This window comes from Rhipicephalus microplus, chromosome 7, assembly GCF_043290135.1.
Source record: "Rhipicephalus microplus isolate Deutch F79 chromosome 7, USDA_Rmic, whole genome shotgun sequence".
NCBI classification, from domain to species: Eukaryota; Metazoa; Arthropoda; class Arachnida; order Ixodida; family Ixodidae; genus Rhipicephalus; species Rhipicephalus microplus.
The window spans coordinates 126,904,747-126,921,799 of record NC_134706.1 but is presented as its reverse complement, the minus strand read 5'-3'; the positions used below and the strand labels follow the sequence as shown (position 1 = coordinate 126,921,799).

The window sequence follows — 17,053 nt, the reverse complement described above, 5'->3', positions numbered from 1 at the left end:
AGCGCAAAAAAAGCAAAGCATCACACGATAATTACAAAATAAATGTGTAAAAACACGAAAGCCCATTAAGATGGCATCAAAGGCATGCACCGTCAATGCACTCGTTTCGTCACACTTGTTATGGCTCAGCCCAAAACGGCAACTTCAAGCATTTGCATTATATTTTACTTGTAATAAGCAATGCGGCTGCGTAAAGCGTGCCTAAGCAGCACCAGTAATTTTATTTTCGTAGAAATCAAATTTTTTGGCGATGTTGCAACTTAAAATAGCTGTCAATCTTTCTGTGCGTATGTATTAACGCCTTGCTCAGATCACATCAACGAGTGTATCGATGTGTTTGTTTGTAAAAGATTGTTAGATGTGGTCTTACATGTAGGCAATGAGCTGGTATGCGCACCGATCTTACGTGGTCGTCACGCGGCAAGTTCAACCTGGATGGCTAGATATTTTACTCACACATGAGAAATGCGTATGGACACGTTCCAACTGAAGCTCTATGCATACCACTAGCCATTTTCACAGAAGATGCCCCCACAGTATTGTTTTAGGCTGGTTTTACTGTAATGCCACCATCGCAGTTAGTGTTTCTTTAGAGCACAATAGTAAATATTAAGGTGTAGCAAATAGCGCTAACCACCGCATCGACATTATCATCAATATGACCTCTTCTGTTAACCTAAGCGGCATAGGCACTTGAAAAGCTTTCTCTCGATTGCGATGCTTTCGAACGAGGATTGAAGCTAAGCGACGGAATACAGTACCATATTTCAGAAATATAAATCAGAATGTAAAACTTCTTCATAAACTAGAAATATTCTTCAGGGTTGCCTCAAGTTAGAAACAAAGGTGCTTTTTTTTAGATTTTCACAAATACCTCATTAGAGTCGTTCTTTTAAAATTTTTTTCACATTTGAACTAGTCTGGAAAGAGTATGAATATGAATCTGCTAACAAAAAGCAAGCATGCATGGCTTACCCTTCAGCCCAGGAATCTTTCCTGACATGAGCTGGTAGAAGATGTGGTACGAACGCTCAGCGGGTTGCTGAGAGATGACACGAGCCTTCTCCAGTAGATCTGGTAGCAAAAAAGAAAAAAAATTGTGCTTTCACCAAGGCCATTCTCTCCACTCTAAATTTTTACGATGCCGCAATTATCCGTGTATCAGAAGCAATAACCGTGTGTAGCGGGCGGTTTTAGCTGAATCAGCACAATTTCCAACATCACCTGCGATATGCTTTTCATTTAACAAACCTTACATAGCACGCACTATTCCGAAACACTGCCGAGGTATTTTACTAAAGTCATACAGATCTTAAGTTCGGAGAAGCTCCATCTAAACGGCCGAAGCTCGGCAGCCGATGGCGTCTGCAATTAAGGAAAGAGTCCCTATCATGCCCTGAATAGTGTTCTTCTAAGGCGAGACCACCAGCAGTTCCTATCACGACGTCAGTTTATAATGAACCCCCTTTGGCGCAGGCTCGGGTGCAGCTGCATTCGAGGTGTAGAGGTGGAAATGCGGCAGACTTCTCAAGTGGTATAACACTATATGAGTTATATGCCTGTTCGGCAAGCACGATGCACCATAACAACATATCAAGCACTTTAAGCTGTCATTTTATGATACACCGAACACACTCATAAACAAGACCTAGACACTTTAGCGCGAAGTAATAACATTCACACCAACACAAACACATCAGAGGAACAATGTCTAGCATAAGGATTTGAAAAGCCGTAAAGAGGGGCATCTTGGTTTACAGGCAAGAAAGCAATAGCTATCTTCCGAACTCACATGTTTCAATGTCAGCACCGGCTAGCTTGCCCATCGGACCGAAGTGGATACGGATGAATTTACCCTGTGTTGAGACAACAGAACAAGATGACCCCATGAGTGGACGTGAATAGACTACTTGCATATCATAGAGTGGTTTGAGGTATACTCACGAATCGTGAAGAGTTGTCGTTACGCACGGTCTTGGCGTTACCGAAGGACTCGAGAACGGGGTTGGTCTGCACAACCTGATCTTCCAAGTTGCCCTACGCGTCGTGGGAAACTGTTAGAAGACCTGGACCATAAACATTCGTGGGCAACCATCGTGGACCTTACACTGCACCGCTGCTCTTGCAGCCACTGTGAATGTCTACAAAATGGAAGCTTACGCATTCCTGCCTTCTGCCTGTCTATTACGTTATCGGTATTGCGGCTGATAAGACCGTTCGAAGTCTCTCATTCGCGCTTACAAGAGCTTCACAGCACGCACAATACAGGCGTTTGTAACCTTGCTCTTAGGGTCAAAACCTCCTCGTAGTTGCTCGACTTCAATACTATGGCATACTCGATCCGTGTAACATGTCTTTATTAAATAATTAATGCCCCTGTGACTCTGAACGTCAGCATATGTTCGTGCATGCAGCTCGCGCCTGAAACACTGCTTGTGGAAGCGTCTTGTTCTATTTATTTACTTAATCACAAGAAGTTAGAAGCTTAACAGTAATGTCCGTCTAAAATGAAGGCAGGGTATGTATCAGTTACAGAACTAGAGTATCATTTGTTTTTAAACGTCCACACGGGACATTTACCGCGTAGGAAAACCATTCTGTAGGTCTAGCAATGGTTGCAGAGTTAAACACTACTCTTTGTAAAAATGCATATTATTGACCAGCCGGGTAATTAGTAATCGAAGGAGAAAAGCTTAATGACAGTCGCATTTTACGTGGTGAAGGTGTACAGTGTCTCATGTGGAGACCGATTAGTTGTTCAGCAGTCTTGAGAAAGCAGCAACTGAAGCCATGCTATTATGTCAGCCAAGAATAACAATCAAGAGAAATGAAAGAAAGGTTTTTGCGAGGATCAAGGCCACTACAAAATGAAGTATAGCCACGATAGCGTGCAGTTCTTGAAAACGTGCCTGCAGTCCGCGAAAGAGGCGTTTACAGGACAAGATGTGCGGTACCGGATGGTGCAAAGGCAGAGCTCGGAGGGCTACATTGCCAGGACAACTATTGGTCGGCTAACGCGTGCTTTTACCGTTAGTGGGATACTTGGGATGACCCGTTTTCCTTTAGAAAACTCTTGCAATTGCTTTTTGCTCCATCTAGAATCAACCATCAGGACAAAGGCATAGAAAGCCTACCCGAAACCTAACGAATGACTTAAGGTCCACTCCGAAATTTACAGTGTTGCATGTGCTGTGCAGAGTTAAAGACGGATATTTAAGCCTGAAAACCAACAAGAACTATTCCGATGGCTCACTTGATTGGGAAGTGTACTGTCGCACATTAAAAAAAAGATATTTGGTAGATCTAAGAGTTATGCTCGCTTACCGGTTAAAGGTAAAAAGTGTTTTGCTGTGATCAATGACACTGATTCTACAGCCTTCTTTGCATAGCTGTGTGATTACCGCATTGCGTAATTGGAAACTGCGAGCGTTTTATACCAGTAAATTTCAGCCATTGAAGTTATTCCTAAACCAAATGTACCAAATACGTAAGACATTGTGTGGGCTGATTTTAAAGGGACACTAACATGATAACCCGGGTTGCTTCGCCGTGTTGTCCCAATGCTTGATGGAGCAAAGCACGCAACCATGCTTCTGAAACGAATTGTGGGACGGCTACAAGGAAATCACGGGATGTAAACAGCGGGCGGGCGGGGGCGGAAAGGGTTTTTGCACGACAGGTGTGGATACCTTCTTGGAGTCCTTCTTTGCGGCCTCCTCTTTCTTGCTCGTGGCGCCGACGTGCGCGAAATAGGCTATGACCTTTTTCGTGTTCTCAGTCTTACCGGCACCAGACTCGCCGCTAGGGGCAGCCGGAGGAGAAAAATTGAGGGTGGGCGGGAAAGAAAGAGAGAGAAAGAGAACAGTTGACGCAACGCGGTTACACCGAGGCATCGATCGGGTTATTAACGGACGTTCCGGAGGTTGGTGAGGTGTTCGGGTGCGGAATCCAGTCTGGGATTGGACTGGGTTGTTACGTCCTGGAGATGTTCTTTAGTACTGGTTTTCGCGGGGATTTCAGGTGGGAGTCGGTAAGGAGGTCGTGGCATCTAAAGGAGTGGGGTCCTTCTACCTAAAGCAGAGACCATTTTTCCCGAAGGAGAATACTTCCTTGAAGATAAAAGTAGCTCACTCCTAAGGCCAACGCATGCCTTTTGCCTAGAAAAGATCATTGAAACACTGAATACTTATGGCCTAACTTCTGGACGTCACGTTTAGCGGTAAAGATGTCGTTGAAATTCAAGTGCAACAAAGAAGCGAGGCCCCGGTCAACTCTACCATGCCAGACCGCCGCAATACGCTTATTGCGTTGACAATCGCTTGAAATACGTAAAGGCGTATCTGACATCTCGGTTCCTTTAAAAAGCTCTCCTCCTGCATGTTCCCGCGAAATGAAACGCCGCGCTGAAACATCGAGCCCAGTGCACCTATCTTGACGTGTGACGTTAACTCATCCAGATGGGTGCCCTGCCAACGACTACGCTGCCCCGAGGACACAAGGCTGTGACCTTTAGACGCAGCGACAGCGTACACAAGAGGCGGCAACATCTGCATGCGAGTTAGGGCTTGAGCATCGGCTGCTGCTGCAGTCGCCGATGTGGCAGCCAAGAATATTGTTTGTTCTTTCCACTTACTCCGCTGGAAAACTGCTGCTTAAAACCCGAGGCGGCGATAAGGGCGAAATACTGTATGACTTTTTTGGTGTTCTCAGTTTTTCCCGCTCCTGATTCGCCACTGGGAGGTAAGAGGGAAAGGAGGAAAGAGAGGGTTACCAGGCAGGGGTCAACAAGACAAGAGAAAACACTCACACGCTGTGGAACAAGATTCCACCACAATTTTAAAATTTATCTAGCGTTCTATCTTTAATTACCACAAAACCAATAACTGGGTGCAATTTCTTCAGATTAACCTGAAATTGTGATGATTGGTGAATAGACAAGTGTAAATGTAGTAACAACGTCACACAAGGCCTGAAAGGCATAGAGCTGCTCCTTTTTTCTATACCACTTTTTGTCAAAAGCAGTCAGTTTGGCTGCAGGAGATCCAGTTGGCTAGCGAACATCTGCTACAAATTTTAGCCTCCAATATTTTCTCATGCAAAGGAATCAAGGACACAAGACTATTTGGTGTTTGGTAGATGAGACCAAAAACGCGGCAATATGAAGACAGGTGGAAGAAATTTTCCTCCAGGATTGCCTCTTGCAGATCTCACACCACTGTACACAAGTAGCCTAAACGTCTGCTCTTATATTTATAGAATTATATCAGGAAATCAGAAAATACAAGATGTTGAAAAATCTTCAGGGTCAATGTGACTTACGTGATAAGCATAGACTGGTTCTCACGGTCTGTAATAAAAGAGAAAGAAAATGCCGTTACAATGTTGTCCCCAACGGTACCCTAGTACTGAAGTAGTGATTAAGAAAATGTTAACCGTGAAGGCAACGTATCACATGAGTTGATCCATTTGGAAAGTTGGTTTCTTACAAACATCAGCTTGCCACAACTTCATCTAGGGTTTAGTGAAAAGCTTGGGCGTTGCCTGCTGCTAAGTAATATGCAGCCGTTAAAAAAATACTAGGTTGTGCAAAAAGAAGAAATAATATTGGTACACGTAAATAATTCTGAAGCACCTAAATGAGAATATAAATTGTTGATGCAAGTACTAGATCATGATATGTACAACATACTCCCAACAGCGAAAATCAGCAGGCATATTGACGCCGCTGATCACTCGACGAATATAATACTAAAAAAAGCCGAGCTTTTCGATGGCCGTATCTTCGAACTATTCATTCCATTATTCAATATTTCGCGCTATATGGTACGTTCCCGCAATTCTTCTACGCCTGATGCTGGTTTTGGGAGTGAATGAGTTGCAAAAACTACAAGACATCTTTTCTGCACAGCAAGAGCTGATGCACACAGAAAGTGCCTCCCATCTTTTCTCCAACTGTTGCGTGCAGTGCAACATCGCCAGTGTTCGTCCGTGGCTATGCATGCCAAATAGAACGCACGTCGTGTCAGCGTGTGGTACAGCCATGGTTGAAACGCTGCACTGTACGTAATAACTGTAGCTAGTACGGAACGTACAACCACCGTGCACCTAGGGAGGTTCCGTAACTCATCCACGTTCTAATTGATAAGAAAGCGCGAATGTTTAGACGAGAACACTGCTGGAGCCAAAAACAGATCAAAGAAGTTTATTTCAGCTGAGTGTGGCTAAACTAAAAGCAGACACAGGCGGGATTTCCTGGGAGCAACGAGAGACGCCGCTGTTGTTACGAATAGGTGCAAGTGGTGTTAAGCTGCTCCAAATAAGCCTAACAACGCTATCCTAAGCGGTATACCCTGGAGGTTAGTGAGTGGTAGAGTTGACATCGGTTTCGAACGCAACGATACGCACCGCAACGCTATCTATGCCCACAAGAACCGCAAGCTTTGAGAATGCTGTTAGAGAGCTTTCGAATAGAGTACTCAATGCTTTGCGTACACTATTCGTAGTGGCCACTACCATTGCGCATGCGTCATAACGCTGACCGCCGTTAGCGTTCGCGGTCCACACGCAGAAAGTCCAAAACATGGTGCAGGGCGAGAGGCCCACAACGCCCGTTTGCGAGCAGCGAGGGTGCTGCGAGTGTGCGTTAGCGTTTGCGGGGGATACACAAACGCTGAGACTTCAACGCCCGCTAACTAAGGGTATGGCAATCGAAAACTCCCTATTCTAAAAGTGAATTACCATACGCCATACAGACTCGCGTTTTAACGCTAGCGTTTCTCGAAAACTACCGCGGAAAAGCCCTCAATTTAAACTAAGCAAGCAAGCTCTGGCACGAGTTCTAATCTCACTTCCTTTTTCGGTAAAGTTTGTCACGGATTGCGAACCAGTATGTTGAATCGGTACGTGCCATCAATATACCAACACATTACGAAACCTGTTCACTGCATGAACTCCGCGTACGGTAGTCGTGACCGTCTTGATCACGTCACAAGTAAAAAAAAAAAAAACATTCGGAGACACATGCGAATGTCGGAATGCAATACTCACTGGCCAACATGTCCATGTAGGCTCCATCTGAGACGGCGAACACGTGGGGAGGCACCTCAGTACGCCTGCGGCCCTTGTAGATCTCCACGACGCGCTTGGTGTAGATGGGGAAGCGTTTGTAGGGGTTGATGGCCACGCAGAACAGGCCCGAGTACGTCTGTTGTGCGCCGCAGTCGAAGAAAAGAAGGACGCGAACAGAGACGCTGCGTTAGCCACGTCGTGACCCATGCCACGAAACGACATACGGCGTCTGGTGCGATTTGTCAACAGACGCGCAACATTTAACAGCTTCCGAAACGGCACGGAACGCAGCTGCTCCTAAGACTCTAGGCAATCACGTGACCCACAGCGTCCGCCGCTTTACGGCTCCTGTATATTTTTTGTTGTTCTTTTTTGTAAGAGCCGCGCGTCTTACCAGATGTGCGCCTGAGCTGCGGAGCCTTTCGCGCAATTGATTTCGTGACTGCGGTTGCTAGCACGAGCTCTTTGCATTTAGTTCGCGAGCTAAAACAAATATACAAAGAAAGCATTCCTAATAAAAAAATATGGCTGTTTCTACGCGTCGGGGGAATTTTTCCGAGGTTTTAAATAACAGGATGTTTTTGACGTCGTGTAAGCAAATGTTTCGCGCGTCTGCGAATTCTTGGCGACGCCCTGAAACCCCGACAACCGCGTACGAAGCCCCAGAGAGATTTAAAGGTCTAAGTTTGAGGCCGCATCTAGGTCTTAATACCTACAACCGCAGCAGAGTATGCTACGGGCAGTCTACGGAGACAGAATGCACACGCGATAACAAAGTTTTTGAACACGAGTTTGCAAAGCAGGCAGTAACCGTAACAGCGATTTCACAAATTTACACGACTTGTGGGCTATGACAATAAGTACGAAACTTTCTTGGTAAAACACAGCTTCACGCCTCGTCAAGGAATCCTATAGGATGTCAATCGACTGTTTCATGTACACATAAACAAAAATGTGACTTTTTTCATTTCTTTTTCATAGGAGATGGTGCAGATGTTCCAAAACCAAGAGAAGAGAATTTAGCGGGAAGGTGGATTCCCTGCAAAGGCGTATGCTGAGGGGTGCAATAAAAACAACTGAATGAAACACAAAGACAATCAAAATACAAGCATCAAAAGGGGGGAAAGTCGATGGAATCATGCCGTCGTGCATATCATGCAGGGGATGACACCCAAGCTGCAGGGGAGCCATGCTGGCTTTCGGCGTCCTTCGTAGCCTACCGTTCAGCGGTAGGTGGAGCTTGATGGCTGTTTCGTGGCAGGATCCACTGCAACAGATTTCTACGTTCCCGGATCAAAGGTGTGGTGGGTTCTACGGGTAGGCTCTGTCCTTTAAGAAGGAGTATTGAACGATGCTTTGGTGGAATAATGAACATTCCAAGTGTCGTGCAACGTTTTTACTTCTAGGAGAAAACGTTCTATGGGGGCCTGGCGTTATTTACCATTACACTGCATTACGCAAAGAACTTTCAAGTACAATTTAGTAGAGAATAAAATGCATTCAAACTCGAATTCATGTGTACAGATAATTTAGAAGTAAACAGGGCCCCATAGGCAATTCGTGAATCTCATGCCACTATGGGTACAAGGGGTGGTGTTTGGGGTCGTTCTGTGGTGTGTTGAACGCATGAACTGGGATAAGGATCGTGACTGGGCGTCGAAATCAAGGGTTGCTTTTGTAACTTGGTGTCTTACTTTCAACAAAATATTGTACTTATGATCGCAGCTGTTGTCAACATGGAGGCCACAAATAGTCAGAGGTTTCATTTTAATGAGTGGTGCCTGTTTTGAGAACTACGAGGTATGCCCACTGACTGCGAATGTGTTCATATGTAAGCATGGCCTCTTCTTACGAAGTGCCATTTTGTGGTCTTGTGGTCAAACTGAAGTAGAAGGAATACTGAATTGCGATTTTCACTTGCGGTGATATAATTTGGACTGATCGAGAGAAATTTCTAATAAACATCAGGGCCAGGCAAATATTTGGGCAGCACAAATAAGTGCACCTGGATTTTGTGCTCCCAGTTGACGAAACAATACTCTAAGCCTAAATGAACGCAAACTGTCAAAATAACATAACCAGAACATCTGACCACATCTTTTATCGCTGGGTCTACGTTATTAAATAGAAGGGAAACAATACACCTGCCTTACACACATGATATGAACTTTTGTTTACAAGAGATAACAAGAAAGCTTATTTTTTTCTTCCTCTATGGGAAAGCTAGAAGATTGACTACAGTGCGAAATTCATTGGCGACTGCTTGAGAACGCTTCAATTTCCTTTTTCTTCGTGCGGGCTCCACTTAACTTCGACGCTGACCAGTGCACGCGAGTGGCCGGAGCGTAGAGGAAGTGGTTTCATGAACCGGTGTGCGTGCGGGTTGTGTCACTATAGACTATATTCATTCTGGTGCAGTAAGACTATTTGTTTCGTGTCGCGTCTTGCTGCTCGAGCGTTTTCCGTACTCACGTAGATGAGATTAACGTAGTAACGCTCTTTGAGGTTGTGCAGCACCGAGGCGTCGTTGAGGTACGTCATGTTGGACATGTCTTCGCACTTCTCATACTTTGGCGGGTTCACCTGCTGCAGCAGGTCCTTCTTCACAGGGCGCTATACGATGCGTGCAAGCGTGTGAGCGTGGGGGCAGAGAAAAAAAGAGAGAAAAGAAAGAAGCAGTGGTAAGCGCCAAAGGCCAAGTCTGAAGCAGCAGAAATAGTTACAGTGCGGTAACTCTAATACCGCTGCAGCAGGATAAGGCGAAAGCAAATCGCCGTCGCTGAAGCACGCTGTCTTCGCTGGCGGTGCGTGGCGCTCTGCGATGAAGATCACACGGAAGTTAGTTCGAGCAGCAACGCTGGCAGAGCGCAGTGGTTTTTAGGGCGGCGGGATTTCTACTAACTACTTTGGTCGTGAAGGGTAGTCCACCACAGGGGCGTGGGGTTGGCATATCCGGTGGGACATGGGTTTGTCAATTCCGATGGGGTTGGCTTTGGGGGCTTGATGATAGGACTTGTAGGCGTTATGGATTACACTACCGGGTACGAGAGGAGTGGGAATCTCTAAGTTTGGGGCATGAGGCGTACGCCTCGAGTACGGTGCGGTGTGAAGGATTGGAAGGAAGAAACTTGAAGGAAAAGAGGTTGACACCTCCAGGTGCATGAGGAATGCCAATTTGGGGATGGTGGGTTTCTAATTTGGGAGTGCGGGTTCTACGCATCCGTAGGGGTTCGGTGCGTTGTGGTACACACGGGGATTGGACGGGGCTGTGCGGCGGGGTTTTTCCGCACTTACGTAGATGAGATTAACGTAGTATCGTTCTTTCAGGTTGTGCAACACCGATGCATCGTTGAGGTAGGTGAGGGACGACATGTCTTCGCACTTCTCATACTTTGGCGGGTTCACCTGCTGCAGCAGGTCCTTCTTGACGGTTTGCTATAAGAGCGGACAGGCATGCGTTTAAGCGTGGGCACAAAATAAACATAAATCACACAACTCCGAAACCAAAATAAAAATAAAAAGCCGTAATGAGCGCTGAAAACTCAGCCGAGCGATAGCCGTCCGGAAGGGTACATGGCTGGACCACTTCCGTAGTAAAGTGCAGCCAAAGGCCGCGCGAGCGGTGGATGCCAATGTTGGCAACACTGGGCTTCCACCTCGGTTTCCGCGAAGATTGCAGGCGCAGACAAAACAAACGTGGTTAGTGTAGCGCTGTTGCGGCACAGCACCACCAGGCCGGCTGGCTTGAGAACGAAACGCACGCTGCATCCACGCGAGTGCCGATGAGGCACGGCAAGGCACGCCGCGGTGCGGGTGGTCCCGCACTTACGTAGATGAGGTGAATGTAGTATCGCTCTTTGAGGTTGTGCAACACCGAGGCGTCGTTGAGGTAGGTGAGAGAAGCCATGTCGTCACACTTCTCGAACTTTGGCGGGTTCACCTGCTGCAGTAGCTCTTTCTTCATGGTGCGCTGTGGGAGGGGAAAAGCGCGGGTCTCCCGGGTCAACACGTGCGCGTGACAGGTTGTGTTATAGATAACCCGTTATGTGTCCTGTATTCGAAGCATTACGTTTAATTTACGGGGGGGGGGGTGGGAATAAGGGCGCAATGAACAAACTACCGCAAGAAAACAATAAAGGTTCAACCGGTGACCAAAAGTTGTGTGATTCTTTTAAGTGTCCAGTGAAAATTTGTGTGGTATGCTACCGATACTGTTGTTCGGTAAGGGAGCGGGACGGGGAGTCAGTCAAACATTGCAAATATTTGCATTTGGGCAACAACTCCTGTTTGAGAAGAGAACGCTGTACACCTTCAAGGCGTCTTTAATATGACCGACCTGACTATTACGGCGGGACTGAATCGGTGGCATCTTGATTTTTGTGACTCAACCACTGGACAATATGTAATATAGAGGCTAACAGGAGTTTTATACGCTCTATCAGAGCCTATCATGTTATTCATTAGTATGTGATACCTGCTATAGGAGAAACGCTTATAAATCTTTAAAATGTGACTGCAAATTTCAAGCCTTCCAGCCGCGAATCTGCTTACAATAGTCTGGTTTAATGGTGCCTTCTGGGAGCACTAACATTCTGTTCTCGCTTTCCCAATATAATCCGTGCACTACCACTACTACTGGCACCGATTCTGCACTTCCAAAAGCTTTGGTTTATTTACTATTTTCATTTTATTCTTTTTTATTATCTTTCAAGGCATGTATGTAGCTACGTGAGTAGCCACCGCAAGCCGCTCCTTCCGCGGCTCAGTTTGGTCTAGCTCGAGCGAAGGTAGCACAGCCAACGAGCCGAGCCAAAAGCTGGCTGCCCAACTACAAGCCAAGTTTTTCTTTTTTTTCTACATCTTTGTTTTTTCTCATCGCACTGGGACGGCAGTGCAGGCAAGCGGCTCGCCCGCCGTCTCGCGCGTGGTTGGGTGGCGGGCGGGCAGCCGTGGAATGGGCCGACCGGTGCCCGAAATACGCGCGCTCCGCTGGCTCACCCCGAAATAGGGCGCCCCGCAGCTCGATGACGTCACGGGGTTCGTGCGGGCTAGGGTTCCGGCAGGCCCATTTAAAGCCGCATCTGAGCCGGCCACTTGGGCTTAAGCTCCCTCTTCGGCCGCCAGTGTGTGGCGCGACCACGGAGGAGGTGGCTGACTAATGCACGCAAGAATGGCTCCGCTGCTACCCGAGCTGACAGAGGTCGCGCGATCTTGCTAAGGTCTGGTGGCTCATTGCATACAAGGCACAACCATCGTGCATGGAGACTATCTGGTGGTTATAGTAAGGAGGCGCTGGACTGCATCGCTAGCATATCACACATGTGCATTTTGAAGCACCATGGTCGACGCTACGCTGGCTAAGTTTCTTTGACATCTTTTAATAAACCTAGTGTAATACGTATACCGGTTGATTACCAACAAATGATAGCTTGCTTTCTTCACACCTCGGCCGTTTACGTGAAAGCCTTTGCGAGTAAAAAGACACGATTCTCAAAGTTTGGTCAATAATTGCTGGCCTATTGCCCTGTGGAGTTCCTTTGGCTTTCTATAGTGGTGTTAGCAAGTTTGTAATTAGTGGTCGTAATGGATGAAAAAAGAAACAACAACAGTGCGATCCCCTGTTATAGTGTGTTGAAGTATCTTACTGTTTTGTAGTTTCCCGCAAGATGTTTAGTGAACATCGTTTCGTGTGCCGCCCCCGTCTAAGATGGAACTATTAAAACTATTTTAAACATGGCAGAAAAACAGTCAACACAAGCACAACAACAGAACAAAAACACATAAACAAAAATTCAAAAGCCACATGAAATGACCATACATCTAAAACGAAGACGCAAAGTAAATTATTTCTCACGCTTTTGACATGCTCTCCAAGCTCTTCAGATTTCGTTTCTTCTTTTCTTACTTTTACTAAAAGATTATCTGTAATAATAAACTATACGCTAAAAATAGGCAAATAGAAAAAAAATGCCGCGTGTGCTTACTTTACGGACGATTCGATCCACCAGTGACTTCGTACAGTTACGAACAGAATTTAGCATTCCGTACCCTTCCTCTTTGTGAATAACTAAGCAGTGATAATTGCTCCAAATACAAAATCATCTATTCATGCACATGTAGGTATTTTTGCCCGTATATCACTGCCATAATCGTGTGGTACCAGAACTTTACGTTACCATAAACTCCTCCCTGAATTTTTCAACATTTTGATTTCACGAGGTCTCACCGCGTGCTTTTCACAGAATATGTCGCGTTACCAAATTTTCGGCAAACATTAGCGGCATCTTTATGCCTCCGCAGAAATCATAAGTTTAGGTTATATTCATCACGAAATGTGTTTTTTCACCTTTTTTTGTTGTTGGCTATGCAGCCGTCCTACGAATTTCGAGTCATAAATTTAATGCTCTTCTGTTCTGCTTCTGAACGTGCTTGAGCACTTTCAGTTTTGCCGAGAGCTCAACAACTCTACATTTTTTTCTTCAAAGTACCCACTAGCATAATTTCCCGCTTGCAATGTTACGCCTTCTTTACCTACTAAGCTATGTTTGCTGTCCTGTCTCATGGCAGGAAAGCTCTCAGAGTGCACTGCAAAGTTTGTTTTTGTTTGCACCTCGTAAAACGACCTAATAAAGGCTGGTATCTAGTGTCCATTTCGAAGACTTGGTCATGGCTTATGTGGCAACATGCGGAAGCAAAACAGAGAACGGGCGTGGTGGTCGGCGCCTACCTCTCCGCCGGGACAGTCGACGGTGACCATGTCGCCCTTTGTAGAGACGATGTTGCCCAGGACGAAACCTTCCTTCTCGTCGGGCACCCAGACCATCTTCTTGCCATCGTAAGGCTTGGTCTGGTCCTTGCGCTTGGTCTCGAGAGAGACGAACAGGTACTCGGTGGGATCGGGGTCCTCGGCCATCGCTTCTTTCGTGGGGGGCTTCTTTCGGAGAGGAGTCGGCCGGCGTGTGCCGCTTCAGCAAGCCTTCCTGCCTGCAGTCAACAAACAGCAACACATCAACCTGTGTTCACGACGTCAGCCGAGCAGCGCGACTGGCAATATTCGAAAGCCCTAAGGCAACAAGACATGACGATAAATAATGAGATGTGGTCTTGAGGATGAGATTAAGCACTTCCTAACTGCAAATCGGTTACATTTGTAACTTTGGCTTTGTTTTGTCGGAAAACAGTGTGTACTCTTTGTATAAGGAATTAAGCTCTAATTTATACCATAATGGAGCAGGTTATGCTTTTAAAACGTGAATTGCTTCCCTTTTATGCAATTCACGATGAAAAATATGCAGTTCCGTGATTTTATGGGAAAGGTCTGACAGAAGAATTATTTATTGTCCAGTCATCACATCGAAAGACGTTTTTACTACGCAACGGTACCATTGAAACGTCGAGGCTTTACTGAAATTCCAATATCCGAACAACAAGCGCCGCCGTCCTGGAAGATATTCTCCTCGTGGCTTAGATGTCTTCAAATATTGCATGATGCATCATTCTTTAATGAATCGTTAGTTGATATATCGCTCCTTGGCGCCTGTTATGTTACTCTATACAACAGAACTCGATGGTAACGTGAGAAGGTGGAGGTGTACAGATTAAGAATTGCTTTCGAATATCCGCAATGTTTGAATGCATTGAACCCCGCTTGCCCTTTCTCCCAATTGCTCGGAGTAGAAGAAATTAGTTAAGTATGTTCCTTCGTTTTTAGGTCATTGTAAGGAACACAAGCATAGTTGCGCGCAGTTTTGCAATTATAACACACATCGTCAGTACTAATTTTGAAACTGAGCCTCAAGGCTCATTATAGACTTTGCTGTCACCTCCAAATGTGCACACCAGTACATTTAAATAAATATGTCACTGCCAATGAAACCTTTTTGATATGCAAACACCGTTTGAAATCGTTTATATTAGTTGCACCAATTCAGACTGTCCCACATGATATACATATGTGCAATCACATGCACAGCAAGAGTAGATATGTATTGGTTTACTGTATGTCGTGCTATAAAGAGCATCATTTGTCAAATAAATGACGGCCCACTTGCTGCCAATTGCGGCCGCTATTAGTTTTCACCGCGCTAAATTGCCAGTTGCTGTTTGCTAAGTAACAGTGTAATAACACTTCGTGCGATACGTTTCACTGAGTGCAATGACAATTACACTTTGTGTAGGAACAAATCACACTATAAACACTTAAAAAATAGGCAATATGCACCGAGGTCTCCAGGAAATTCAGGATGGCCACGCCCCGTCGCAATTAATGGTGCCGCAGGCTTTGTCCTTATTGACAATACGACAATGATATAATACTTGATCGTAAATTACGTCATATGCAGTTAATTAGGCATACAATTATATGTTAGCCTCATTCCTACGTGTCACAAGAGCTAATCCAAATCATTGTGGCAGCTGTATTAGGGTAAAATTTGTCCAGTGCTCTTGAGCGTAGTTGGCTTTTATACAGTCTGTACGAAGAAATGCTATTTTTTTTCGTCGCTGTGTTGCGCTAGCAATATTGGTTACAGCGAAATGCAATATGAACATGGCGCATAATAGCGCGAAATCAGTTTGAAGACTAAATTAACAATAATAAAGAACGGAGACTGCCATTAACAAATATTATTCTATTTCATGCATCACAGCTAGTGCACGTGTTGTTGTCCTGGCTGTATACTATAAACTACGAAGAGGCACTGAATTAGGCACAGATAAAGCTTACCGACGATGCAGCCCCTCGTAGTCAACAAACTACAGGTAAATTTCAAGAACTAACCTAAACTCGGATTCCGCTCAGTGCATTGAGCGATAATACTTTATTGTGGTTTTAGAGATGAATTTTGTCGTTGCTCATGCGAAAACGTTCCTGATAGAGAAAACAGACTCTTATAATTACATACTTTGGTGAAACATAGCTGTCTATAGCACAAACGATAGACCTCAGGATAGAGTTTTTGGACCACCATTGTGACAGAAAGGCCTTACGATCTTTCAAAGCCTCCCCCATTCTTAGCCACCTCTTTGGGAGCCCATTAGAATTCTTGTCTATGAATAAGCACCGCAGTTTGATTTAGCCTGTGTCTTTCAGCTGTACCATAAAATATTTCGAATGGTTCTCTAAAGCATAAGAATCACTGCACTATACTTCCATGAAGTTCAACGAAGGGCAAGTGAGTGACATTGATATTGCCCCTGGAACGACAACCGCGAGAGTGAAATCGTGCTCAGTTGCGCATCGTGAAATCATGTCTGCATCGTCAATTAAGTACGTGATGTGACCTATTTAAAAATAAGCAGCACTTAACCTGAGCTCTACACCTACGCTTCGTGGACAGCACAGTGGAAATCTGCGCTTCTGCTTAGAAGTAAAATAATTGCCAATGATAAAGGATTTCGCTTTCTAGGCATTCCATCACTTGCTTAACAAGGCTGTAGCTCCTGTTTTCTCGGCTAAACTACAAATCAAGCGCACTTTCACGAGAATCTTGCTTATTGCGAAAAAGTTGCAAAAAAAAAAAAAAAACTCTGCACAGCATCGAAGGTCGCTTGAAAGTCACCTCCCTTAGAGCACCAATGTAACGGCAGAAACGAAATTAGCTAGCGGTAAATCTGGAAAGTGATGCCGTATTGGGGTGCTGTCGCTTTACCATAATAATATGAGCACTTCCTCCTTGCACGTTTAATTACGGCCACAAGACGCTTCCGATGTTGCCAGGCCTAAAAGGTATCTGATGGTTAAGATCTGCATTATTCACCAACGGCTTACGTACGATACAAGGTAGTCGATATCCTCAAGCAGCAGCTCTATCTTGCACTATAGCGTAATCCGTATCGAAGTGGATGGCGCTGGCGGACGTTGAAGCCTGCGGACACCAGTGGAGGCGAGGCCTTACCTGGCCCCGGTGAGGGGGGGTGGCAAAAATCCCGAATCTCACGAGAGTAGCCCTCGGCGACGTCGTATCCAGATGCGCGAAGTTGCGTG

The 17,053-nt window shown here is 45.5% G+C and overlaps 1 protein-coding gene across 28 annotated transcripts in view; it reads right to left on the bottom strand.

The window, feature by feature from the left end:
• Positions 1 to 17,053, bottom strand: part of LOC119184754 (myosin heavy chain, muscle) — a 45,421-nt gene that overhangs the window by 28,244 nt on the left and 124 nt on the right. For 13 of the 28 annotated variants that reach the window (XM_075869683.1, XM_075869660.1, XM_075869673.1 and 10 more), the window contains exons 2-9: positions 13,796 to 14,052; positions 10,363 to 10,503; positions 7,048 to 7,204; positions 5,320 to 5,347; positions 3,690 to 3,801; positions 1,945 to 2,037; positions 1,793 to 1,856; positions 976 to 1,074 (exon numbers count right to left, since the gene is read on the bottom strand). In XM_075869683.1, the coding sequence (XP_075725798.1) occupies positions 976 to 1,074; positions 1,793 to 1,856; positions 1,945 to 2,037; positions 3,690 to 3,801; positions 5,320 to 5,347; positions 7,048 to 7,204; positions 10,363 to 10,503; positions 13,796 to 13,981 (880 nt within the window). In that variant the 5' untranslated portion in view covers positions 13,982 to 14,052. Of the gene's footprint in view, positions 1 to 975; positions 1,075 to 1,792; positions 1,857 to 1,944; positions 2,038 to 3,689; positions 3,802 to 4,633; positions 4,734 to 5,319; positions 5,348 to 7,047; positions 7,205 to 9,540; positions 9,682 to 10,362; positions 10,504 to 10,897; positions 11,039 to 13,795; positions 14,053 to 16,841; positions 16,861 to 17,053 lie in introns of those variants that run through there. The other 15 variants (XM_075869677.1, XM_075869667.1, XM_075869675.1 and 12 more) reach the window with 5 other exon arrangements.